The 27,963-nt window shown below is 46.0% G+C and overlaps 1 protein-coding gene across 1 annotated transcript in view; it reads right to left on the reverse strand.

Annotated features, from left to right (window-relative positions):
* myripb (myosin VIIA and Rab interacting protein b) overlaps positions 1-27,963 on the reverse strand; it is a 145,337-nt gene that overhangs the window by 53,601 nt on the left and 63,773 nt on the right. The window contains 1 exon segment of the mRNA XM_071329076.1: positions 24,927-25,148. Within this exon segment, the coding sequence (XP_071185177.1) occupies positions 24,927-25,148 (222 nt within the window).

Genomic DNA, 27,963 nt, shown 5'->3' on the forward strand with positions numbered 1-27,963 from the left:
CTAAGCCAGGATTCAGACACGGCTAAGACATCCGGGTTGGCAGAGTGTGCTAAAGCAGTGAACAAAACAAACTTAGGGAGGAGGCTTCTAATGTTAACATGCATGAAGCCAAGGCTATTACGGTTACAGAAGTCATCAAAAGAGAGCGCCTGGGGAATAGGAGTGGAGCCAGGTACTGCAGGGCCTGGATTCACCTCTACATCACCAGAGGAACAGAGGAGGAGTAGGATAAGGGTACGGCTAAAAGCTATGAGAATTGGTCGCCTAGAGCTACTAGAGTAGAGAGTAAAAGGAAGTTTCTGGGGGCGATAAAATAGTTTAAAGGAATAATGTACAGACAAAGGTATGGTAGGATGTGAATACAGTGGAGGTAAACCTAGGTATTGAGTGATGATGAGAGAGATCTTGTCTCTAGAAACATCATTGAAACCAGGTGATGTCATCGCATATGTGGGTGGTGGAACTGAGAGGTTGGATATGGTATAGAGAGCAGGGCTAGAATCTCTACAGTGAAATAAGCCAATAAACACTAACCAGAACAGCAATGGACAAGGCATATTTACATTAAGGAGAGGCATGCTTAATCGAGTGATCAATAAGGGTCCAGTGAGTAGAGGTTGGTTGGGGTCGTGGCGGTCCAGACAGCTGGCCAGGTATATGGCTATCGGTAGCAGCATAGGATGGAGGTCTGTTTGTAGATACCTCGTGCGTTTCCGTCGGTAGGTTCCGTGTAGTGGGGTTTTGTTCAGATAGCAGCCGATAAGACAGCTAACGATTAGCGGGCCTCAGATGAGCGTTCAGGTAACGTCGGGACGGAGGTGCCGGTTGGATAAATCCCTCGGGCAGATAACGTCGGCAGTCAGTCGCGGCAGTCAGTCGTGAAGGCCCGGTGGGGTTCCGTATCTGCAGCAGCAACAAAAGAAACGGGTCCGGATGGTGATGGAACTCCTTAGCTGGCTAGCTCCAGCATGATTTGAGTTTGCCCTGGGGTCGACGTAAGCCAATAGTCACACGGTATGCAGCTAGCTAGCTGCGAAATCAAGGTGCAGGTGTCCAGAGCCTGCGGCTGGAATCCGGGGAAACTGAGAGAAAAAGAAAAAAAGTCCCGGAATGCTCCGGTCCGAGTCGCGTTGCACAAAAGTGCCGGTAGATTATCGAGCTAAAGGAATAGCTGATGACCACAAAACGTGGGCAGCTGAAACACCAACGCTAGCCAGCAAACCGGCTAATTTCGGGGCAGCTACAGATTAGCTTCTGGCTAGCTATCGGAGTAGCTTCTGGTTAGCTTTCAGGCTAGCTTCTGAATTAGCCCCTGGCTAGCTTCCACGATGGATTTTCAGATTGAGGTAAGTAATACTTTTTGTAATTGGTGAAGCGGGTTGCAGGAAAGCTTTTGCAGGAAAGCTTTTGTAGTTGAGTTCTTGGATAATAAAATAAATAAAAGATATGCGAAGAAAAGGTGTAAATATATATATATACAGGACACGACACGACAATACGGAAAAAGACGTCTGAACTGCTAAGCCACCTTGGACCAAAATCTCTAAAACTAAGGGCATTGTATTTGGTACAAATCATTCCTTAAATTCCAGACCTCAGCTGAATCTGGTAATGAATGGTGAGGCTGTTGAACAAGTTAAGGAGACTAAATTATTTGGCGTTACCTTAGATTGTAAACTGTCATGGTCAATACATATAGATTCAATAGTTGTAAAGATGGGGAGAGGTCTGTCCGTAATAAAGAGATTATTTGACACCACACTCCAAAAAGCAAGTTCTGCAGGCTCTAGTTTTGTCTTATCTTGATTGTTGTCGAGGCGTGTGGTCGAGTGCTGCATCTCTTTATAGATATTATGCATGCCATTCTCTCTTGGCTAAGAGTTGAAGAGAGACTGACTGCATCACTTCTTTTTATAAGAAATGTTAATGTCTTGAGAATCCCAAATTGTTTGCATAGTCAACTTACACACAGCTCTGACACATACTTACCCCACCAGACATGCCACCAGGGGTCTTTTCACAGTCACACAATTCAAGAAAGGGTACAATATTATATAGAGCCATTATTGCGTGGAAATCCATTCCATCTCATATTGCTCAAATAAACAGCAAACCTGGTTTAAAAAAAGCAACACCTCACGGCCCAACGCCTCGCCCCAATTTGACTTAGTTTGTCTGTATGTATGAAATATGTAGGCTACATGTGCCTTTAAAAAAATATTCGTACGTAGTTCTGTCCTTGAGCTGTTCTTGTCTATTAATCTTCTGTATTGTGTCATGTTTCATGTTTTGTGTCGACCCCAGGAAAAGTAGCTGCTGATTTTGCAAAAGCTAATGGGGATCCTAATCAAATTCCAATACCAAATAGGTTACCATTTTTTTTTTTTTTTGGGACACATCCCAGGACAGACTGTTTATATTGGGCCCAATCGGAACCTAAATCCATACAGGTAATATGTATTGAGAGAGCAATTGGATATGAGATTAAAAAAAAGTGAATGGGAATAAAGAAGTCAAAAGCCTCCTTTCAAAGTATCCATCACAGTTGGTCTGGGAGAGGCTGCACATGGTGTGAGATTGTGAGAGCGGTGAGTGTGCGTGTGTACATGTGAAGCGAGCATCTGTTGAAGCAAGCGGTGCAGAACAGCTACGAGGGGACAAAAATCGTGAGAAGTTATATGGCAGTAATCCTTTCCGTTGTCCGAGTCTCTTCCCATTAATTCAGTATGTGGCTAATGATAGCCACGGGTAACGCTACCCTTGTTTAGAGCAATGACATCTATTGAGGCGAGCACAGCAGCAGCTGAAGACACAGGTGTCTGAGGAAGTAAACAAATCAATGGCCACTCCAAGAACATTTATAAAAGAACTAGCATGACCACGCTAATAATACAACATTCTAGTCAATCATAAAGTGGGAGGAGGTCAAAATAAATGAAAAAACTATCCACCAAATCTATTCATTTTAAAATGTTGACTACTTCTCCTTGCCAATATCATACATCCTATGGGAAAATAATGTTCTTGTATTAAAACATATAATGTCGGTCCCTGGGGTCGTTTGTTTCGCCTGGGCAAGAAAAGGTTGAAGACCCATTCATAACTGTCTCTGACCTTGCATTGTACCAGTAGTGCAATGTCGCTCAGAGTTAGAAGGTTATTCCTGTGTTAGAAAATGGCCATCCTCTTACTGAAACCTAACACCTTAGCCGGAAAATGTAACTGGCTGGAAATGAAAGGATTTGAGATTACATAACTGCCAGGCTAAAAAGGCTTCTGATTTCAGAATACTCGAGAAGGAGATCCATGCCTTGTGGAAATCCCAATAAGCACAACCCAATCACAAGCCCAATGCTTTGACGCAATGTCACCTTGCTTGTTTCATACATGGCACACCTAAAGGTTCTATATAGAACCCACAAGCTCAGGTCCTTGTGGAGGCCAGGTAATCTGATGCAGCACTCCATCACTCTCCTTCTTGGTTAAATAGCCCTTACACAGCCTGGAGGTGTGTTGGGTCATTGTCCTGTTGAAAAACAAATGATAGTCCCACTAAGCACAAACCAGAATGGATGGCGTATCGCTGCAGAATGCTGTGGTACCCATGCTGGTTAAGTGTGCCTTGAATTCTAAATAAATCACTGACAGTGTCACCAGCAAAGCACCCCCACACCATCACACCTCCTCCTCCATGTTTCACGATGGGAACCAGACATGCGGAGGTCATCCGTTCACTTTGCGTCTCAAAGACACGGCGGTTGCAACCAAAAATCTCAAATTTGGACTCATCAGACCAAAGGACAGATTTCCACCGGTTTAATTTTCATTGCTTGTGTTTCTTGGCCCAAGAAAGTCTCTTCTTCTTATTGGTGTCCTTCAGTAGTGGTTTCTTTGCAGCAACTCAACAATGAAGGCTTGATTCACGCAGTCTCCTCTGAAAAGTTGATGTTGAGATGTGTGAAGCATTTATTTGGGCTGCGATTTCTGAGGCTGGTAACTCTAATGAACTCATCCTCTGCAGCGGAGGTAACTCTGGGTCTTCCTTTCATGTGGCCGTCCTCACGTGAGCCAGTTTCATCATAGCGCTTGATGGTTTTTGCAACTGCACTTGAAGAAACTTTCAAAGTTCTTGACATGTTCCCGATTGACTGACCTTCATGTCTTAAAGTAATGATGGACTGTCATTTCTCTTTGCTTATTTGAGCCGTTCTTGCCATAAAATGGACTTGGTATTTTTTCCAAATAGGGTTATCTTCCGTCTACCACCCCTAACTTGTATACCACCCGATTGACAAATGATTGGCTCAAACACATTAAGAACAAAATAAATTCCAAAAATGTACTTTTAACAAGGCACACCTGTTAATTGAAATGCATTCCAGGTGACTAACTCATGAAGCTGGTTGAGAGAATGCAAAGAGTGTTCAAAGCTGTCATCAAGGCAAAGGGTGGCTACTTTGAAGGATCTCAAATATAAAATAGATTTTGATTTGTTTAACACTTTTTTGGTTACTACATGATTCCATGTGTCATTTCATAGTTTTGATGTCTTCACTATTATTCTACAATGTAGAAAATAGTAAAAATTCAGAAAAACCCTTGAATGAGTGGGTGAGTCCAAACATTTGACTGGTACTGTATATGTTGGGGTCAATGGAGGGTGGATAAAGTTCATGGAAAGTTAATGAGTGAGGAAGGGGGAGTGCAGAAAGTTTACATTCTGTCAAAACATGGTATTGCTAAATCTTATGGCTCCTAAGGAGGCAGGCAAATGGCAACAGTCTGGCTTCAGTCACTGATAAAGTAGGACAGCCGTGGATTAGGGAGGAGTGAGGAATTCGGCCCGAGGTCAGGTCAGATGAAGTGAGAAGGAACAGTCCTACCCCACACACATATACTTCCACACCCATGAAGGTTCTACCATGAGGCAGGGCCATGACTACACCAGTGAGAGGAACCAATTAAGTTCCTGACTAGCAACAGAGATGTACTGGCTGCCTAGATGTGCAAGGAGTTGACTCCGCCTAGTAGGAGGGTATAAATATGTGCTTGTGTAAACATGTCTTTGTCTTTGCAGCTGTATGACCCAGTGGGTGAATAAACTTGGTTTGAGCTTTTTCTAGTTGTCCGTGAGTCTTTACTCTGTTTGTTCAGAACCTATCAGTATGTAGGACATACAGTGGGGGACAGCATATACCTACCGTGTAGACACGTAATGACACCTGCAGAGAGGATAAAACAATCAGGGATAGAGAAACTGTAGATACCATTGGAGCAAAACTGTGAGAGAGAGAAAGAGAGACAGGTGGGTAGGAAAAAGAGAGCGAGATGGAGAATTGAGATTGTCTATCTATATTACAGAGAGAGGTCATGGCGACAATATCACACACCCAGACCGACTCCTATTTATTCCAGACTCCTATTTATAGAAGCCTCTTTTCCCCGCCACCATAATTCCCAGTGTGTGTAATCCTTGAGGATCGATGTTCAAATGGAGAGAGAGAAAGCGTGTCCGTGCGGCCGCAGCAGTCAGCTATCTTTCATCTCCGGGGCTGCAGTTCCTTCAAGTGTTCTCTCTCTGCCCTGGCTCGCTCCACGGGTAACAAACCATTTCTATTTGCCCTTTGAAGGCAAGTCTTTGCCTGATAAGCCAGGAAGCCAGCCAGCCGACCAGCCAGCCAGCCAGCCGACCAGCCGACCAGCCAGCCAGCCAGCCGACCAGCCAGCCGACCTGTCGGGCCAAAAGCGATTTCTCCCCAGAAAGGGAATATCTAGGGTAGTTATGCTGGATGAGAGGTGGCCCCAGAAATGAAGGGTGAATCAACCTCTATCAAAGCATCCAAACACTGTCTTTTAGCTACTACTAACAGGCTAAACTTTTAAACTCTGAAATATGGCATAGCAATTGGCAGCACCACATCACCGTTTAAAAGGCCCTAAAACGAGACAAAGATCAACTGGGAGAGAGCAGAGGCTGTCAAATCAAACAGAGATGACACCGAGGAAGTGGAGCGCTGCTTCCTGAAGCTCAAGGGGCGTGATGGGGAACTGTCAGTGAACTTCCTGTGAGGCTTCCTGTGTCACAGAGTGGAAACGCTCTTCAAAACAACTGTGGGGTGTCAGGGACGCTCTCTGTCGCAGTTTGAAAACGCCGCTGATTTGAGTCCTATGCTGTTTTTTTTTTAAAAGGGCAGTAAAATTCCACCCTCATTTATCAAACCCACGACCATCAGGGTTGTAACGTGTGAATACTGCTGGTAGTGTAATATGGAAAAGTATTTACTGCCAGATGGTGTGTTAGTGTATCTATGCCATTTCTCTACAAGAAGGATTATCAATGTGTTCAAGTTACACACACACACACACACACACACACACACACACACACACACACACACACACACACACACACACACACACACACACACACACACACACACACACACACACACACACACACACACACACACACACACACACACACACACACACACAGCTGTGTTTTAAACAATCCCCTCTCGCAGCTCTCGGCTCACTCCTAACAAAGCAGCATTTTCCAGCTTCACTCATATTGAGCCGCTCCACATTCACACAGCGAACTGCCTTACCCTGCAGAGATGAGTGTGTTTTCTCTGGTCCGGGCTTACTTTAATACTCCCTCAATGGACTAGCTCACGGAGAAAGGCACCAGTGTGTGTGTGTCCGTATGTGTGTGAGTTAGTGAATGGATTACTCATAAAAGCATATCTATAATAGGAATGAATAGGGATGTAATGGATGTGTGTGTGTGTGTGTGTGTGTGTGTGTGTGTGTGTGTGTGTGTGTGTGTGTGTGTGTGTGTGTGTGTGTGTGTGTGTGTGTGTGTGTGTGTGTGTGTGTGTGTGTGCACGTCTCCCATCAGAATAATTCTTCCACGCTTGTCACCCTAAGGCCACATTCTCCAGTCACTTCAGTGCATTTTACATCAGGCTGCCTTGCCAAAAACAGGGCCATAAACTCAGGCATCACTGCAGCCCGGCCAATTAACACACCAATGAATGGCCCCTTCTCCCAAACAAGCCCCTAGCCTCCCGAGCTCCTAGGGTTCAGTTTCCTCCAAGTTATAGACACAATGCAAGCCACAAGACAAAACACTTCAGCGGCCATCTCGCTCTCTCTCTCTCCCCCTCTCTCTCTCTCCCTCTCTTTCTCTCTCACTTGCTCTTGGTAACTCTCTTCCTCCTCCCTGTGAATGATCCCAAACCACAAAACAAAGGTCTCTGGAGATCTGTATAATATAGCTGCAGTATATGAATAGGGAATTATCTGCAGTACATGAATATGCAAAAAAAAGAAAGAATATTAATTTATACAACATGGACAGTGAATTCAAGCTCCAATGTTCTCTGTAGGTATGTCTCAAAATGGCACCCTATTCCCTATGTCGTTTTACAACTTTTTGGGTAGTAGTGCACTATACAGGGGATAGGGTGTAATTTGGGATGCGGACTGTGTCCGATAAAGACATACAACAAGCTCATTCCATTTCCTGTCCGGCTCTAACTCGTCCATAAGACAGCAGTCAGTCAGAGAGACCTAACTCGTCAGTCTGTCTGCTTGGCCCATGTCCTGAGCTGTGCTGACAAGCCAGAAACGCAGCACACTTCAGCATGCCACTAGTGTGTGTGTGTGCAAGTACGTGTGTGTGCTCCGCGGGCAGTGTGTGGTATGCGCCCCAAATGACATCCTATTCCCTATATAGTGCACTACTTTTGACCAGGGCCCCTAGTGTACTATGTAGGGAATAGGGTGCCATGTGGTAACCAACCTACCTGTCAGGCGAGAGAGTCAGTCTGGTTTATTCACTACTCACTCAGCTCAACAGACGGAGAGACTGGGAGAGACAGACCAGGATGGATCAGTGACTACACGAGACAAGCTGTAGATATCACGCATATTAACAACTCACTTTCTCTGTTACACTCTCTCTATATCTGTGCAAATAGAGTCCACTGCAAATAGAACAGTGTTACATATTTGGTTGAATCTCCAGGAGAACATTCGGAAGTCCCGGTTGACATCACGCACGCATCCTCCCCTTCTGGTGCTCTTTCTCTGCAAAGAGAGTCATTATGAGAGGACTGCCAATGTTTGATTGACAGTGAATCCCAATTCATGTCTCAATAGACATCACATGCATGTAAGTTTATGTAGATGTTTCGTACGCTGCCTCTCAGCACTGAGGTCAAAGGAAGAGCACTCTCTGCCATTTTTCTCTCTCTCTCTCCCCCTTTCTCTGTCTCTCTCTTTCTCTCTGTCTGTCTCTGTCTCTCTCGCTCTCATTACATAGGCAGCTATTTGCAAACCAGAGGTGCATTCAACAAGGTAAATAGTTTGCGATACGGTAGCTAACAGAAGCTTACGAATCCCATTTGTTTTGTGATTACGCTCTCCGCAGCCGATGTGAGTAAGACCTTTAAACAGGTCAACATTCACAAGGCCGCAGGGCCAGACAGATTATCAGGACGTGTACTCTGAGCATGTGCTGACCAACTGGTAAGTGTTTTCACTGACATTTTCAACATCTACCTGTCCGAGGCTGTAATACCAATGTTTTAAGCAGAACACCATAGTCCCTGTGCCCAAGAACACAAAGGTAACCTGCCTAAATGACTACCGAGCCGTAGCACTCACGTCTGTAGCCATGAAGTGCTTTGAAAGGCTGGTCATTGCTCACATCAACACCATTTTCCCAGAAACCCTAGACCCACTCCAATGTGCATACTGCCCCAACAGATCCACAGATGATGCAATCTCTATTGCACTCCACACTGCCCTTTCACACCTGTGAGAATGCTATTCATTGCCTACAGCTCAGCGTTCAACGCCATAGTGCCCTCAAAGCTCATCACTAAGCTAAGGACCCTGGGACTAAACACCTCCCCTCTGCAACTGGATCCTAGACTTCCTGACGGGCGCCCCCGGGTGGTAAAGGTAGGTAACAACACATCCGCCACGTTGATCCGCAACACGGGGGCCCCTCAGGGGTGCATGCTCAGTCCCCTCCTGTACTCCCTGTTCACTCATGACTGCATGGCCAGGCACGACTCCAATACCATCATTAAGTTTGTCGATGACACAACAGTGGTAGGCCTGATCACCAACAACGACGAGACAGCATATAGGGAGGAGGTGCTACTTACTGCTGCTACTCTTTTATTATCTATGTATAAGTCACTTTAATAACACTACCCACATGTATATATTACCTCAATTACCTCGACTAACCGGTGCCCCCGCACATTGACTCTGTACCGGTACTCCCTGTATATAGCCTCCCTATTTTACTGCTGCTCTTTAATTATTTGTTACTTTTGTTTATAATTGTTTTAGGTCCTTTTCTTAAAACTGCATTGTTGGTTAAGGGCTTGTACGGAAGCATTTCACTGTAAGGTCTACTACACCTGTTGTATTCGGCGCATGTGACAACCACGATTTGATTTGATTTGATTTAACATTGGCCAACATAGCCAACAGTCTGAGGTGGTGGTGCTGAAGTGCATTTCCTACGGTTGCGCTCTTAGAGGCATACAGTAAACACGTAGTTTAATCCTGTTAGAAATCGTGACAGATTAAGAAAACGCAGGGCTAAAATAAGGATGTTCGGGAGGAGGATTGTGGTAAAGTGAGATACGAAGACTAGTTTGTGTGGGTGGGAATGCAGCGGCTCTGTTCTGTGTTTAGTCCGCTTGCGAATGTAACAAATTAATCAATGGAGGGTCCTCGTGGCACGAGGCTTGCTCTCTGATAATTACAACGCTAATTGAACAATCATTCGAAAAGTGGAGGGATACGACTGGGAAGCCACGCTGACAAAGATACTGTCGTTAAAAAGCATGTACTTAGCAGATTTCCTGTGAACACTTCTGATGTCAAATGTAAATGTAAAATCAATAGGACAGAGCAGTTACTTATTCTAACATGTTAAATCAAAACTGATACACTGCATCAACAACATGATATGACACCGTTTGAATTATGGCATTAGAGAACCTCATTATGCAGGCCTTCGGTGTGCATGACTTATCGCAAGCGACTACAAGCCTCAAGAGGAGGGCTAGGGCATAGCTATACCTTTGAGTTTAACGTGCCTTTGATGTTCCCCCGAGACCCCTATACTCTCTCTTTGATGTAAACACACGTGCTATAGCAATCCATGAGATGGGACTGGAGAGCGCATAGACAGCACAATGAAGAGCAACTTGCACTGCCGGTGGAAACGGCAGTATGATTTTGAGAAAGCAATCCAATATGAAAATGGTCCGATTTTATAGCGCATTTTAAATCAATACAGTGTAGCCTAAGGCTCATAGTAACTAGTAGGTTGCAATGAGACAAACGCATTGCGTGTGTCTGGGTTCGGGTTGGGAAACGTACCACTCCATTTAAAGATTAGAAACCTTATATAGCCTAATGTGAAAGGCCACTCTGGCTGATTGCTTGCGGTCACAGATCATAGTAATGCCGTGGGTCTATCCGTGGCGAAGAAGGTAGATGGAAAACAATTCAAATAGAGCGAGGTGGGTGATTTAATAGGGAGGCGAGGCGCTAACCCGCTAACTGACCCTGTGAACTCGACGATGAATAAACATGCGCAGCTGGGTGTGAAAAGTATTGAACTGAATTAGACTTGTAAAAGAGGACGTCCGGGAAAATGTCTGCTGCCTGCATGCCATTAGAAAACAAAAAAACGCCAACGACAGCGGGACAAATCTGGAGGGGAGCATGTGCGTGCTGAGTGTTAGCGAACTAGCTAGCACTAAGCTAGCATTAGCCCGAGGGGGTCTTTACCCTGGGCCGAGATGGGGACAACAACACCGCTGTGTTTTTTGAGTCCCTTTGCAGTCAGGCAGTCTCCTGGGGACCACTCTGTTTACCAGCAGAACTTCAACACGGACTGCTTGCCAACAGGGAGAACTACGACACAGCTAGCAGCAGAGAACTGCATATTGTATTAGTTGTTGTGAAACTGTGCAGCCATGATGGGCAGTAGCCTAAGGACAGGTGAATGTGTGGTCATATCCCCCCGGGCTGATATACAGGTGCAGCCATGCTATTTGACACATCTATCCCTCAATTGTCACTTCCATTTCCATTTAGTTTTTGCGGAAAAGACAGCACTGCCAGTGCCATTTCTCTGTGACCGAAAATAAACAAAAACAACAGGTTTACGGGTATGATTAAAACGCGTTATAGTTTTAGGTAGACTAAGTAAAAAATGATGCTACTCCATTGGCCATGTTATGCTGTGAAGTTAAATAACCCGCACTTGTTTTGAGTACCCCGGATCCATAGCATGTGAGTGGATGGGGGGGGGAGAACCTTCATTCAAAATGCATGGATCCACAGGCAATCACCCCAGCTGCTACAAGGCTCCTTCAGTTCACTTCTGCAGGCTAGCGCAAACACACAAACACCGCTTTGAACACTCTCCATCAGATATAGCCACAGGGACTGTGACCTCATATGCAACAGCAGCCTTGGGTTAGTCACACGCACACGCAAACACACACGCGCGCACAGGCACACTAGAACAAGGGAGGAGCTGGTTGATCTATAATCTCTGAAACATTCAGTCAGTCAGTTGGTGATGGTGTGTGTGTGTGTGTGTGTGTGTGTGTGTGTGTGTGTGTGTGTGTGTGTGTGTGTGTGTGTGTGTGTGTGTGTGTGTGTGTGTGTGTGTGTGTGTGTGTGTGTGTGTGTGTGTGTGTGTGTGTGCGTGTGTGTCTGTGTGCCTCAGCTGCCTGCTGCTTTGATAACTCATGCTTTGGCAGGCTAATCTGAATGGCCACTGACTGTGATCCAGCTTAAATCATACAACACAAGGAGAGTCCCGTTACAGGGCCAGACGACCGCCTGCCAGCCAGGATGGAGAGAGAGAGAGAGAGGCACACGCAGAGAGAAACAGTCAGCTGTGCCTTGAACAATCCCTTCTCCCAGCTTTCGGCTCCTGCCGAACAAAGCATCATTTTCCCAACAATTTTTTGGAGGAGGATGCAGAGAGCACACAAACACAGATTACGCTGCACGGCACAACGTCAGAACACTGATCACACACGGATCATCTCTCTTATATTTGATCACCTACAACAAAGTGCCTCTGATTTCACCTAACTGGTGCAATAACATCAGACAAAACAAACATGAGCACGCACACGCTTCCCGCTGAGGTGCTAAATCATAATGAAACACGGTAAGAAGAGGAGAAGTGAGAGGAGAGAGTCTCAGACTCTCAGCCCTGGTTCAAAGCAGTGAGAAATGGGAGAAGAGCAAAAGATGATACCAGGAGCGGTGCGGAATCATTGATATGCGTCAGGTTGAGAGGGGGAGAAGAGAGTGGGAGAGAGGCGAGAAAAAAAAGAGATAGGGAAGAGGAAGAGAGAGAGAGAAAAAAGAAACAAACATCCATTAAAGTGGCTCAGAACTCACACACAACAGGGACAGCGGAATAGCAGGATTAGCATATTGAGCTCATTGTTATGCATGCACAATGCCTCACTTTCCAGGAAAACCAAAGTCTATGAGTGTGTGTGTGCTGCATATCACTGACTCTATCTGCATGTGCGTGTGTGCGTGTGTGTGTGTGTGTGTGTGTGTGTGTGTGTGTGTGTGTGTGTGTGTGTGTGTGTGTGTGTGTGTGTGTGTGTGTGTGTGTGTGCACGCGCTAGTACGCAGGCATGTGTGTATGAGAAAGCAAACCCGCTGTTAAGCCATAGAACTCGACTTTCTGTCTTTAGCCCAATTCAGTCAACTGAAAAGGACAAATTGTAAGATGTCAAAATTGGGCACAAGGACTCTCCGTACACTATAGGCATGCACAAGTGCAGCAGGGAGAGTGAATACTAATTCTCCTATTCTAATATTCATCTGCTGCATTGTGGTGATTAGGGAAGGGATTTGTGCAATTATGGAAATGTTTGCATTGGAAGGAGCTCAAATCCCACCTCGCCCTCCTCCCTCTCTCTCAAACCCTCTCTCTATTTCCTTCTCCTTCTCTATTCCTCTCTCTCTCCCTCCCTCCCTACCCCCCCCCCCTCTCTTTCTCATCCTAGCTCTCTCCTTCTTCAAAGGGGGCTCTCGGGGCAGGAGGGAGGGAGAGGGGGAGGGAACGTGTGGGGAATATGAATACTGAGGTGATAATGTCTCATTTTGGGGTTGTGCGCTGGAGAGCACAGAGTGGCACAGGATCAGATGGAAAAGTCTTGCCCTCGGGAAGAGTGGTGGGAGGGCGGGAGGGTTAAAAAATGAGGGAGTGAGAGAGAAAAAACGACGGTGAGAGAGAGAGATATTTCTAACCCAGCAGCACCTCAGGACACCCTCCCTGCTTGATATTTCACGCAGAGCTCAGAGAGAGAGAGAGAGAGAGGGATAAGAGAGAGCGAGAGAGAGAAGGAAAGAGAGAGCGAAAGAAAGAAAGAGATAAAACTACAAAAAGAGAGGGAGAGAAAGAGAGAGAATACAAATGAAAGAGAAAAAAAGGAGAGAGATGAGACTACATGAGAGAGGAGAGTAATTACACTCGAGTCATATCAAAGATCTCCCGGTGAAGACACCATTTTTGGTTTTATTCACAGAGAAGATGAGGAGATCTAAACCATTGATCTGCCCAATCACAGCCCACTTGCATCACCTGGAGGCATACTGCAGCCAGCCTATCAGCAGCCCAGCAGGATATGAGATACGGCACTCCGGGGATTGAAGAGAGACAGAGATACTCTGATGCTAACATTACTACTGATACTACATCTAAAGCTAACTGTATAGCCAATACTGTGAGGTTTGAGCAGTGTATAAATTGTAGCTTTACCTTGTTTCATTGTAAGGCTAAACAACGACAAATCCTTTTCCACTATGCCATAAAACAACAAGGTCTTTAGCACCAGACCTGGTAACCCATAAACGGATGTAAGAATCGTGAGATTCCCAATCGCCTGTGTGTGAACAGGGAGGCCCAGCCGCAGCACAGACTGAACCATCTGAAAGTGTCATTTCACGTGGTGAGCTCCAGTATGGCACCCAGTTTCCTAATTCACTGTGCAGAACTAATGCAACTGAAATCACCTGAGGACACACAGTGGGGGTCAGAGCACACAGCACAAGTGCAATACACGGCGACGACTGGATCTTGCGTGTTGCCTGACTCACAATGTTGAATTGGTGAAACTGGAGGCACAACTGGAGCCACAATGGAGTGGCAGAAGCGTGACTCTCTGGGTCTCACTCCGTCACACACAGACACCAGGGAGGCCTGCCGACTGACAGAGAAACCATACCAACCCCGCCACACAATAATAATAACCCACAACAATGAGTCATCTCTGCAGGATGACACGGAGCAGAAACCACACACAGTACAGACACAATGGAAAACACACAGCCGACACACGCACACACACACACACACACACACACACACACACACACACACACACACACACACACACACACACACACACACACACACACACACACACACACACACACACACACACACACACACACACACACACACACACACACACACACACACACACACACACGGCTTGGCACCTGCCAGAGCTGGTGGATGTCTGTTTGGCTCATGGTTAGTCAGGCTGGAGCGCTGGCAGAAGTAGCAGTGGGTTATCACCTGCTCCAGACACACACACACACACACCTGAGCCTCTACATAGAGACCTGCTCTGATAGAACACATGGGGCCAACAGAGTAGCAGACACTTAGAATGACAGCGAGAACAGAGAGCACACACTCTCCCCCAAAATATATACGTATGCGTCTGATTCACACACAAACGCACGCGCACACGCACACACACACACAGGAAAATTGCCTCTAGGCTAGTGCGTTCAGCTGTAATTAGTTTGGAGGAAGCTTCTGCACGAACTCCATTGGTAAAAACTAACCAGGTATGTGAATTAGGCTGTTTCAATTGATGATAGCTGGGTTGTCCAAATGAATCCTAATGAAGCACTAACAATTCCACCGTCTTCTCTGGTCCACAGGGAATATACAGGCAACATCCTCAGACTCCTAAATCACCCCCTCCACTGCAGACCAGCCTGTCTGCGTGTCTCTCTGTATGTGTGAACACAACTCATCACCCAGGAGTTACGACCAGCAGATGGCTACCATGCAAGATGGGAGGGACACGAGGAGAGAGCTGTAAAGGCAAAGAGAGCGGGAGAGACAGTGATAAAGAGAGGAACATAGGGAGAGAGAGAGAGAGAGAGAGAGAGAGAGAGAGAGAGAGAGAGAGAGAGAGAGAGAGAGAGAGAGAGAGAGAGAGAGAGGAAATAGCGAGAGAAAAAGGGAGATGATTCCTCCGCTAAGTCATGTGGACTGGGCTGCAGGTAAAGTGTTCAGCTCCACTCTGCATTTGGCCCGAACCGATTCAATTGAGGAACATAGAGTGGGTCTCTGAACCTACCCACAGCACAATGCCACATCTCCCTAAGAGAGAGAGAGAAAGAGGGATTGCAACTGCTCAGGCCGGTGCAACACACACACACACACACACACACACACACACACACACACACACACACACACACACACACACACACACACACACACACACACAGGTTATTAACAGTCTGACCTGCTTACACCCCTCCACCCCCAGACAGCATTTAACCCAGCTGCAATAGACAGAGAGAGAAAGAACAGCATCCCCAAAAAAGTTGGTCCCCCCTTTGCTGCTATAACAGTCCTCTGGGAAGGCTTTCCACTAGATGTTGGAACATTGCTACAGGGACTTGCTTCCATTCAGCCACAACAGCATTAGTGAGGTCGGGCACTGATGTTGGGCGATAGGCCTGGCTCGCAGTCGGCGTTCCAATTCATCCCAAAGGTGTTCGATGGGGTTGAGGTCAGGGCTCTGTGCAGGCCAGTCAACTCCTTCCACACCGATCTCGACAAACCATTTGTGTATGGACCTCGCTTTGTGCACGGGGGCATTGTCATGCTGAAACAGGAAAGGGCCTTCCCCAAACTGTTGCCATAAAGTTGGAAGCACAGAATCATCTAGAATGTCATTGTATGCTGTAGTTAAGCTTTCCCTTCACTGGAACTAAGGAGCCTGAACCATGAGAAACAGCCCCAGACCATTATTCCTCCTCCACCACACTTTACAGTTGGCACTATGCATTCAGGCAGGTAGCGTTATCGAGCAGAAAAGTTGCAGTGAAAAAGAACTAGGAGTTTGGTGCAGTCAGTCAGTCACTGCTCCGAGGCCCAGAAACATTTGTTTTGTCACGTGACTGTTAAAAATACACCTGCACTGAGGACAAAATGCCTCCCTCTCTCCTTCTCTCCTTCTATTTCTCCCCCTCTCTGTCCATCGGTCTCACTTTCTCTTAGTCATTCTCTCTCCCTTCCTATTCTCTCTCTCTCGCCTCTTTTCTCCCATCCACTGATGGTAGCACAGGCCTCAGAGGGCATATCATGGTCGTTCTATCCCACTCTGCCGTACACCGCCGTGACATTAAACACAGTACCCATCAGCCCTTCTGCACGCCCATTACCCAGACATGATAGAAGTGTGTGTATGTGGGTGTGTGTGAGAGAGAGAGAGAAAAAGCGAGTGAGGTAAACACCAATGATGGAGACAGGACAGGACGGGGGAGGACAGACAGACAGAGAGGTCAGTGTGTGATCACAGACACGCCTCAGGATTGACTATATGCTGCTGACTGTTGTCGCCTATTATTTTTGCTTGAGTTGATGCTCATCTTAGCTCAGCAGATACTATCGCTGCTGTCAGTGATCCCAACGGACATTTAAAGGGACATTCCACTTTCAAATCAAAGTTTGTCCAATGTTTTCAGACCTTTAAAGTAGTCTAATGTCAATCCGCCATCTGGTTCACCTCCAAACAACCATTTTTGGGGGGACCTTCACGTTGAAGTGACCTGAGCCCTATACTATGAATCAGCTTTGAGGAGTTAAGAGAGTTGATTTTGCTCAACTCTTGAGTTCAACTCGGGATAAGTGGCAGGCTAACTCATGGCTAACTCCGCTTACCCTGAATGAAATGACTGAGCCGCGAGTTGACGACGTCGGATACCCTTCCCTCTCGCAAAGATGACGTCATCTGAGGAATCTGAGGAAGACGACCGACGACCGATTCAATGTTTATTAATCAAAAGGGTTTTTGTGTGTTAAAAAAAACATTTATGTTAAAATACCTATCGCGTTACACATTTAGTGATGACAGAGTGCATTTAAAACTTCACGCACAGTAAAACTTTTGTATGAATTAATACAATTATTTTATAGACAGGAGTGGGTGCTCGTACATTGATAAGCACAACAAAGACGGCATTAACGACAAGTAAAAAAATGAAGACGCCACTTCTTAAAGCCTATTTCACACCATAGCCTTTTTTTTAACCTTTATTTAACTAGGCAAGTCAGTTAAGAACAAATTCTTATTTTCAATGACGGCCTAGGAACAGTGGGTTAACTGCCTTGTTCAGGGGCAGAACGACAGATGTTTACCTTGTCAGCTCGGGGATTCGATTTTGCATCCTTCCGGTTACTAGTCCAACGCTCTAACCCCTAGGCTACCTGCCGCCCTTTTCACGAGATAACTATTCTTTCATTTTGATCGGTCTATCAGCATTGTCTCAATGAAGAGTTCGCCGTTCGACTAGCCATGTGCGACACGCCCGCACAGTTACAAGCCTGCTAGAGTTAGTGGTGGGCGGAGACAAGCAATTATCCACCATTATAGTACGGATGAAGCCTGACCTGGAAAGTGAAGCTAACTGAAGCTGGCTGGCTTTAGAAAACCCTGAGTACTGTCGATCTAGCTTGCTTCGTAGTAAACCACTCTGGTGTATAAACAGTGAGTGTGACACACATATTTCCGATGTCTGTGTCCAAAAAGACTTGGCCATCACCGTTTATCACGACTCCCTTTCGGTCAGTGGACGAATAAACATAGCCTTATTAATAAATAACGTAATTAAGGTCATGTTATTAACTTATGTTATGAGTGACAGGAGATGTGTGTGTGTGTGTGTGTGTGTGTGTGTGTGTGTGTGTGTGTGTGTGTCGGGGAGCTACCATGGGGTGTTTGCTTATTCCCTAAACCAATCAGAAAGTCACAGTGCTACTTCGTGACCTTTAAGATGGTTACTGGGGATAATGCTGGGGCTGCAGAGAAGGAGATGATTACATTTGGGCCGAGCTCTCAACCTGCTAGACTGTCTGGGTGCGTCAGACCGCGTCCCATGTGGCACCCTATTCCCTACACAGTGCACTACTTGTCAAAAGTAGTGCACTGAAAAGGGAACCGGGTGCCATTTGGGACGTAGTCTGTCTGTCAACTTTCATTAGTCCTCATCGAAGGTTAATCTAAGGTGTCAAGTATGTTATTTTCCATTAGATTCAACCAATCAGATTGACTGATATGTCCAAAATGTGTGTGTATACAGTACCAGTCAAAAGTTTGGACAAATACACTCATTCCAGAGTTTTTCTTCATATTTACTGTTTTCTACATTGTAGAACAATAGTGAAGATATCAAAACTATGAAATAACACATATGGAATCATGGAGTAACCAGAAAAGTGTTATATTTTATACTTGAGATTCTTCAAAGTAGCCACCCTTTTCATTGATAACAGCTTTGCAAACTCTATGCATTCTCTCAACCAGCTTCACGAGGTAGTCACCTCGAATGCATTTCAATTAACAGGTGTGCCTTGTTAAAAGTTAATTTATGGAATTTCTTTCCTTCTTAATGCATTTGAGCCAACCAGTTGTGCTTTAACAAGGTAGGGGTGGTGTACAGAAGATAGCCCTATTTGGTAAAAGATAAGTCCATATTATGGAAAGTACAGCTCAAATAACCAAAGAGAAATGACAGTCCATCATTACTTTAAGACATGAAGGTCAGTCAATGCGGAACATTTCAAGAACTTTGAACGTTTCTTCAAGTGCAGTCGCAAAAACCATCAAGCGCTATGATGAAACTGGCTCTGATGAGGACCGCCACAGGAAAGGAAGACCCAGAGTTACCTCTGCTGCAGAGGATAAGTTCATTAGAGTTACCAACCTCGGAAATTGTAGCCCAAATAAATGCTTCACAGAGTTCAAGTAACAGACACATCTCAACATCAACTGTTGCTGCAAAGAATTACTACAAAAAAAACACTACTAAAGGACACCGATAAGAAGAAGAGACTTGCTTGGGCCAAGAAACATGAGCAATGGACATTAGACCGGTGGAAATCTGTCCTTTGGTCTGATGAGTCCAAATTTGAGATTTTTGGTTGCAACCGCCGTGTCTTTGAGACGCAAAGTGAACGGATGACCTCCGCATGTCTGGTTCCCATCGTGAATCATGGAGGAGGAGGTATGATGGTGTGGGGGTGCTTTGCTGGTGACACTGTCAGTGATTTATTTAGAATTCAAGGCACACTTAACCAGCATGGCTACCACAGCATTCTGCAGCGATACGCCATCCCATCCGGTTTGCGCTTAGTGAGACTATAATTTGTTTTAAACAGAACAATAACCCAACACACCTCCAGGCTGTGTAAGGGCTACTTGACCAAGAAGGAGAGTGATGGAGTGCTGCATCAGATGACCTGTCCTCCACAATCACCCGACCTCAACCCAATTGAGATGGTTTGGGATGAGTTGGACCGCAGAGTAAAGGAAAAGCAGCCAACAAGTGCTCGGCATATGTGGGAACTCCTTCCAGACTGTTGGAAAAGCATTCCAGGTGAAGCTGGTTGAGAAAATTCCAAGACTGTGCAAAGCTGTCATCAAGGTAAAGGGTGGCTACTCTAATGGAATTTTAATGTTTGTGCTTTTCTTAGAACTCATTTTTGTGTTCTATTCATGTGCTGTTCTATAAACCAATTTCTGTGTTCATGCAGTGGCCGACAGTACAGATCCTCACTATCAGTAGCTGCAATTTGGCAGTACGCTCAGACCTTGTCTTGAGAATGAACGAAAGATATCTCAGTTTCAAGGTCTCAGCTTAGAGAGAAGAGGTATTGGTCTGTCACATGTTATGAACCAGTATTGGTCTGTCACATGAATGAAACAAAACGGCAATGATTAGTTAATTATGCTACATCATGTATAGCCGTATACAAGACAACTGCTGGGACTGCCGAGGCAGAGCTTCTGACAGACATTCACTATGGTGCATTAAGTTTGTTGGAACTTCTCCAGCTCCCTGACAAATAAACCATGATTCATTTAAGATTGATTTCGAGTGTCCCTGTGTAAGAATTTCTATGACACTACTTTGCAGAATATAAAATATCAAATCTATTATGATTTGTTTAGCACTTTTTTGGTTACTACATGATTCCATGTGTGTTATTTCATAGTTTGGATGCCTTCACTATTATTCTACAACATAGCAAACTGTAAAAAATTAAGAAAAAAACCTTGAATGAGTAGGTGTGTTTGCATGCTTATGGTATTTCATATAGTGCATGAATGCTTTAGGATGAGAATACTCTGAATATTGACGTCTGCACGTCATGGGTGTTTGTGCACGTACACACACACTCCGTTCTCCATTCAGTGCAGTCTGCTCCATGGAGTGATACAACGTGGGTCCATCTAGTCAGATTAGGAGTAGGGAACGCAGTGGGAATGTAAATGTGGAGAGAATGGTGACTTCATCTCACAGATGGATGTGGGGAGAGCAGCACGCGGTACCTTCAGAGAAAAATAAAAAGAGGATTTCATATTAATTCGCCAGAGTGTCTGCTCTGCTGGAGAACGGGGAGGCAGTTTATGGCTCTGCATCACTCTGTGTCATTCTCTCTATTTCTGTGTCATTCTCTCTCTCTCTGTGTGTGTGTGTCTCTCTCTCTCTCTCTCTGTGTGTGTGTGTGTCTCTCTCTGTGTGTGTGTGTGTGTCTCTCTCTCTCTCTCTCTGTGTGTGTGTGTGTGTCTCTCTCTCTCTCTCTCTCTGTGTGTGTGTGTGTCTCTCTCTCTCTCTGTGTGTGTGTGTGTGTGTCTCTCTCTCTGTGTGTGTGTGTGTCTCTCTCTCTCTCTCTCTCTCTCTCTGTGTGTGTGTCTCTCTCTCTCTCTCTCTCTGTGTGTGTGTGTCTCTCTCTCTCTCTCTCTCTCTCTGTGTGTGTGTGTCTCTCTCTCTCTCTCTCTCTCTCTGTGTGTGTGTGTCTCTCTCTCTGTGTGTCTCTGTGTCTCTCTCTCTCTCTCTCTCTCTCTCTCTCTCTCTCTCTCTCTCTCTCTCTCTCTCTCTCTCTCTCTCTCTCTCTCTCTCTCTCTCTCTCTCTCTCTCTCTCTCTCTCTCTCTCTCTCTCTCTCTCTCTCTCTCTCTCTCTCTCTCTCTCTCTCTCTCTCTCTCTCTCTCTCTCTCTCTCTCTCTCTCTCTCTCTCTCTCTCTCTCTCTCTCTCTCTCTCTCTCTCTCTCTCCCTACCAGTGTCTTAAGTGTGGGTGTGACTACAGAGAGGAAAATGCTTTCCAGACAGTGATTTTGTATTTCTAATCAGAAAGACAAACTTCTATAGCCTGTGAACCGTCGTGTGTGTGTTTATGGACCAAGGGATGGACCGCACGGTTAATAAGACCAGCCCGGTCATGCTTGTCATGTTCAATGAACCTTCTCACCCAGGACTGGTAGGGGTGTGTGCGCGTGGGTGAGTTCAGGGACTTACATGCAAGTAGGGTGACAGGCCTGTCACTACAGTGAAGACCCACAGGAGAAGAAGCTAGCTATGTCTCAGCTACTGTACATCTCTACCTGGGTCTTATTCACTCGGCACCAAACAAAGGAAAACGGACTGAAGCAGGTAGGAACGATGTGAACCTGTCCAATAAGAAACACTTATTTTTCAGTTGCATAACGTTTTGCTACGGTGTGCACTAATGAATATGGCCCTGGTGAAGTCTATATTGCAGCCAAAATTATGTCTGTGTATCATTTTGGTGACATAGGAAGAGCATACTGTGTACACTATAGATAATGATTTTCAAACTATGCAAAATCCTAATTTGGTGTAAATCAACCAATACGTTTTTATAACCCAAACCATAGGCCTAATAGGATTTTATTTTGTTCACCCAACAAAAATAGCTAGGGTGTAAATACTGCAATGTGTGTTTAACATCGTAATCCATCATTTCACACGCCTCTTCTCAATTCTGTTGAGGCTGCGGTAGAGGCTGACGTGCAGTCCAGTAGACAGCCAGCCACACAGACAGCTTCTCATGTGCATGCTGTCTTACAACACCTACAGCAGCACACAGCGGCACCGCTGTAACGGAGAGGAGGAATACGAGCTGCTACAGCGGCAGTCAGACGCTAGCCGCCCGCCACACCCTGTGTTGGGAGTCTCAAACCCAGATCCGAAGGCTTGATTTCAGGCAAGGTGATGGAATGGTGGTGGATTTTCACGGTACTAGTTCGTTACAGTCGACCGTAGTATTTCAGTGTGATGCTTAAGGAGGCAGTGGGGGAAGACGGACGCTCTGTCCTTGTTGCGACGCGGTTGAGATCACGGCATAGGGATAGATTCTGAATGATAGCGACATCTGCTGCTGTCAAGGGTGCGTGAGAAATATACACATCCCAAATGTTCACACCAGGGCTAGGATAACAGGACGTACTACGAGTGAAGAAGGAAAGTCCGTACGGCCCGGCTCCGATTTCCAAAATTGCGCCGCGACAAAACGTCTAATCGCTTGAGCTACACAGGCGATTGAGTTACCTGTAACCCGAATCGATACCACATCCTCCAAATCAGATGATGTTGTGATTCTCGTGAGTGTTAAGACCAAGAATGTCAAAAGTAGTCCACTATATAGAGCAGGGTCTCCCAAACTCGCCCGAGCACTACACAGCCCATTCAAATAATCAACTAATCATCAGCTGTGTAGTGCTCGGGCAAAAAATGTGCACCTCTTGGGGGTCCCGGGGACCGAGTTTGGGAAACGCTGATATAGGGAATAGGGTGCCATTTGGGACACGGCCCATCTAATGCAGTAATGAAAAGGGACGTCTTTATATACATCCCATAATGATGGTTGTTAATATTCTGATAGCATTTAATATCATTTACATCAGTGAGGCTGAAAGGTAATGGGCGTATTACAGAGCTGGAGGCACCAAAGCCTCTACTCATCTCAATAACATTAACAGGCTAGAGGGAGATAGAGTCAGAGAGATGGGGGGGTGAGGGAAAGAGAGAGAGAGAGAGAGAGAGAGAGAGAGAGAGTCAGAGAGAGAGAGAGAGAGTCAGAGAGAGAGAGAGTCAGAGAGAGAGAGAGTCAGAGAGAGAGAGAGAAAGAGAGTCAGAGAGAGTCAGAGAGAGAGAGAGAGTCAGACAGAGAGAGAGCGAGAGACAGAGAGAGAGAGACAGAGGTGGGGCAAGAGAGAGAGAGAGAGAGAAAGAGACAGAGGTGGGGCAAGAGAGAGACCGAGAGAGAGCAAGACTCCAAGCTTCACCAACGTGATCAATAAAAACCTACCCTCTCTTGTCTTGTAAACCCAGAGTTTGGGGCTGGGTGTCTAATTCGATACCATGCAGCAAAATCAATCAATCACACACACACACACACACACACACACACACACACACACACACACACACACACACACACACACACACACACACACACACACACACACACACACACACACACACACACACACACACACACACACACACACACACACACACACACACACACACACACACACACAGCGAGAGAAAGAGTGAGGTAGAAAGAGAGAGTGCGAGCACATCACGTTGTCCCCCCTCGCCTTGTCATGTTCAGTAATCCCTTCACTCACCACTTCCACGCACACACACTGTGAAACACACACACACACACACACTGTGACACACTGTGACACACACACACACACACACACACTGTGAAACACACACACACACACTGTGACACACTGTGACACACTGTGACACACACACACACACTGTGACACACACACCGCAGTGTGATATCACTGTCTTAGACAGTGCGAGGAGCACATTAGTTCTCCATGTCAGGGACTCAGGTGGCAGAAACATGACTGATTACGTCTTCACCCCCCTCAGGTGTTACCATACACACATCTAAGAACCCTAAGCAGACTGACACACACACACACGCACAAGACGTGGCATACGTAAGCAAGGTCATCCTGTATAAAGTCTACACACACGCACGTGAAGACAGAAACACACGCACGCACACACACACACACACGCGCACGCACCCATGAAAAGCAGTGTTCATCAAGCCCATAGAATGAAATCCAATCAAATTGTATTTGTCACATGCACCGAATACAGGTGCAAACTTACAAGCCCTTAACCAACAACGCAGTTCAAGAAACAGAGTTAAGAAAATATTTCCTAAATAAACTAAAGTTTTAAAAAACTTAATCAAAAGCACAACCATCATGATCAGATGCATATATAGCGTACAACATAGTGCTCAGCTCAATTCACCCTCCTACCGTCTAACGGGAGCTCAGTACGGTGTCAGTGGTCAGACAGCACACACAAAGTCTCTCCTCTGTACCTAGAGTATACAGCGTGGAAACACACTGACAACAAAGCTGCAGCATCCAAAAAACGCACCGCTGGAGAACGGGGAGGCAGTTTATGGCTCTGCATCACTCGCTGTCATTACACCAGTCAGCAAGACCTCCTAGCCTTCCATCACAACATACACCCTCCCTCTCCTCCCCTCTGTCCTTCCCCTCGTTCCTGAGAGCCCTCTCCAACACCGGCGTGACATGCTGCTCACTCCCCCTCTGTCCTGGCTCCCTCCCTCACTCGCCGCCAGTCTCCTCATCCCGCTCTCCCTCTCTCTCCATCCATCCATCCATTCATTCATTCGGTGAGACAGACAGATTCAGACAGTAGTAAACCGACCTGGTCTTCTGGCAGGCGGCGCAGAGCCAGGCTTTCTCCCGCTTGCTGTAGGTGCGGCAGGACTTGCAGACGTTGTACTGGCAGTCCAGACACGGGCGCTTGGGGTTGACCAGGAAGGTGAAGGGAGAGCAGCAGCGGATGCAGCAGCGCTCGTTGAAGCGGGGCTGCTTGGAGAGGACGGAGCATCTGCTGCCTTCCTCCGCCAGCTCCTGCTTCATCTCACTGCCCGAGAGAGAGAGAGAGAGAGAGAGAGAGAGAGAGAGAGAGAGAGAGAGAGAGAGAGAGAGAGTGGAAGGGGAGGGGAGGGGGGGAGAGAGAGGGAGGGAGGGAGTGAGCAAACAGTGAGAGGACGGTGGTGCGGGAATAATTGTAGACGCTGTGACAAATGAAATTTGTTTAAAAAAAGAAGGGGATAACAAAGGAGAGAGGGAGAGTGTTTTCTCTCTCTCTCACTTACGCCGAGCTCCCGACATATCAAATCAGAGAGACCGTTACTTCTCGTTTCCCCACATCATTCAAAGCCAATGGGCTACAGAGAACGCGGCATGCTACACATGTGTCTGTGTGTGTGTGCGCGAGTGTGTCTGTGTGTGTGCCTGTGAGTTGCAACTGAAATCAACAAGCTCAGTAGCTACTCTCCTCCCTGTACCATATTGTTCCTTCCAAGAGGTATTCTCAGACTTGTTGCACTGCAGCCATTCAAAGCCTCTAAATACCTTTAGCCTCTAAACTTGCGCGCAATGCAATACTATGCAAGTGAGGGAGCATTACTTGATGTGTTCTAATGTAGTAACAAAACAAATAATAATGACGTCGCTTTATGTGATTGAACACACACAAGAAACCAAGCGGAAGAAAAAGGACTGAAAAAGAAAGGGGCTACAGACACACCACTTTGGGAAGGGCCGGGATCATTTGGGCTGTCAATCCCAGTTTTAGCCAATAGAAACAAACCAGCTGTACAGAGCTCGGCTATTTGATCAATTCATTCCTTGAACCAAACCATCAAAAGGATTTCACTTCTCTCACCGCATCAGGCTGTTCATCGCTGAACCATGTGGCTCGTCCCAAATGGCGCCCTATCACAAGTGTACCTCCTCTGAACAAAGAAATACGGGCTCCGTATAGGGAATAGACTGCCATTTGGGACACAGCCTGTATCTCTCCCTATACATACGCTACACACACTATGTCCAAAGAATTATAATATTATTATTATTCCAGGTATAATGACTTATTTACATTTACCTTTCTGTATGCAGTCTATGTTGCATTGCTTACTGTACACATGTCGCTTCCTGTGCATCCACGGTGGTTGTATTAGCCAGTCATATGGGGCTTGTATGAAGGTGAGAGAGAGGGTGAGTTTAACTCACGGTGGGAGAGTAAATTATTTACACTCCTCTCCTCCAGGATTTACTGTGCTCAGAGTAACTCTTATACAGCTTCCATTGATCCTACACCCACACCCACGCACACGCACGCACACGCACACGCACACGCACACACACACACACACCTCCCCCATCCTCTTGTATCCATCCAGTTACTTGTATCTATCCACAGAGATTTATAATTGATTTCAGTGGATTATTTCTCCCCAACGAAAAGCCACATTCTGCAACACGATCTTCTAAACCTGGATAGTGTAGAGCACATACTCTTAGTACTGCTGGGATGGTGAAGGCAGCCTGCAGTGGAAGGGGGTTCCAGACGTGTGTGTGTGTGTGTGTGTGTGTGTGTGTGTGTGTGTGTGTGTGTGTGTGAGAGAGAGAGAGTGACTAATCTGCTATATCCCAACTTTAGTAATACTCATCCTCTGCTGGAGGAATCGCTGATTGCGTTCCATACGCATCATTAGCCATGGTATATTAATACGACGAACCAACGTTCATATGCACAGTTCATAACCCGCACACTGTCTCACACACACACACACACACACACACACACACACACACACACACACACATTGTCAAAAGACACTTAGCTACCGTATCCAACAATACATAGGAGGTCATGTGCAGAAGGGCGGGGATTGGCTAATTTCAGACAACAACAAAAAGGATATGCTGTATCTATTGGCAATGAATATGAAAAGCGATCAAAACATTTGCGTAGAACATGAAATAAAACAAGTGCATATCATTCTAAACAACAGGCTTTCTCATTGAGGAGTAAGAATGCTATTCCTACGTATCCCTTACGTGACTATGAAACCCAGATAATGGTTTTGATTGACCAAAACCCATTTTAGTGAGGCTCACTATCGCTAAATGACCAGCCTAACGACGTCACGTTCTGACCTTAGTTCCTTTTTTATGTCTTTATTTTAGTTTGGTCAGGGCGTGAGTTGAGGTGGGCATTATATGTTGTTTTTCTATGTTTTGTTCTGTATGGTATATTTCTATGTGTTTGGCTTAGTATGGTTCTCAATCAGAGGCAGGTGTCAGTCGTTGTCTCTGATTGGGAGCCATATTTAGGTAGCCTGTTTTTCATTGTGTTTGGTGGGTGATTGTTTCCTGTTTCCTGTTTTGTGTTTGCACCTTTCGGGACTGTTTAGATTTTCGTTTGTATCATTCACTTTGTTATTTTGTATTTTTTAGTGTTCAGTTTTAATAAATTAAAATGGACACTTACCACGCTGCACATTGGTCCGATCCTTCATACTCCTCGTCTGAAGAGGAGGAAAATCGTTACAGAATCACCCACCAACACCGGACCAAGCAGCGTGGTAAACGGGAGCAGTGCAATCTGGACTCATGGACATGGGAGGAAATACTAGACGGCAAGGGACCCTGGGCACAGGCTGGGGAATATCACCGCCCCAAGGAAGAACTGGAGGCAGCGAAAGCTGAGCGGCGGCGATGTGAGGCGGTAGCACGGCAGCGCGACGGGCACGAGAGGCAGCCCCCCCAAAAAAAAATTTGGGGGGGGGGACACGGGGAGTGTGGCAGAGTCAGGTTGGAGACCTGAGCCCACTCCTCATGCTTATCGTAAGCAGCGCGTTAGGCACCGTGTTATGCGGTCAAGCGCA

This window comes from Salvelinus alpinus, chromosome 10 (assembly GCF_045679555.1).
Source record: "Salvelinus alpinus chromosome 10, SLU_Salpinus.1, whole genome shotgun sequence".
In the NCBI taxonomy this organism is placed as follows: domain Eukaryota; kingdom Metazoa; phylum Chordata; class Actinopteri; order Salmoniformes; family Salmonidae; genus Salvelinus; species Salvelinus alpinus.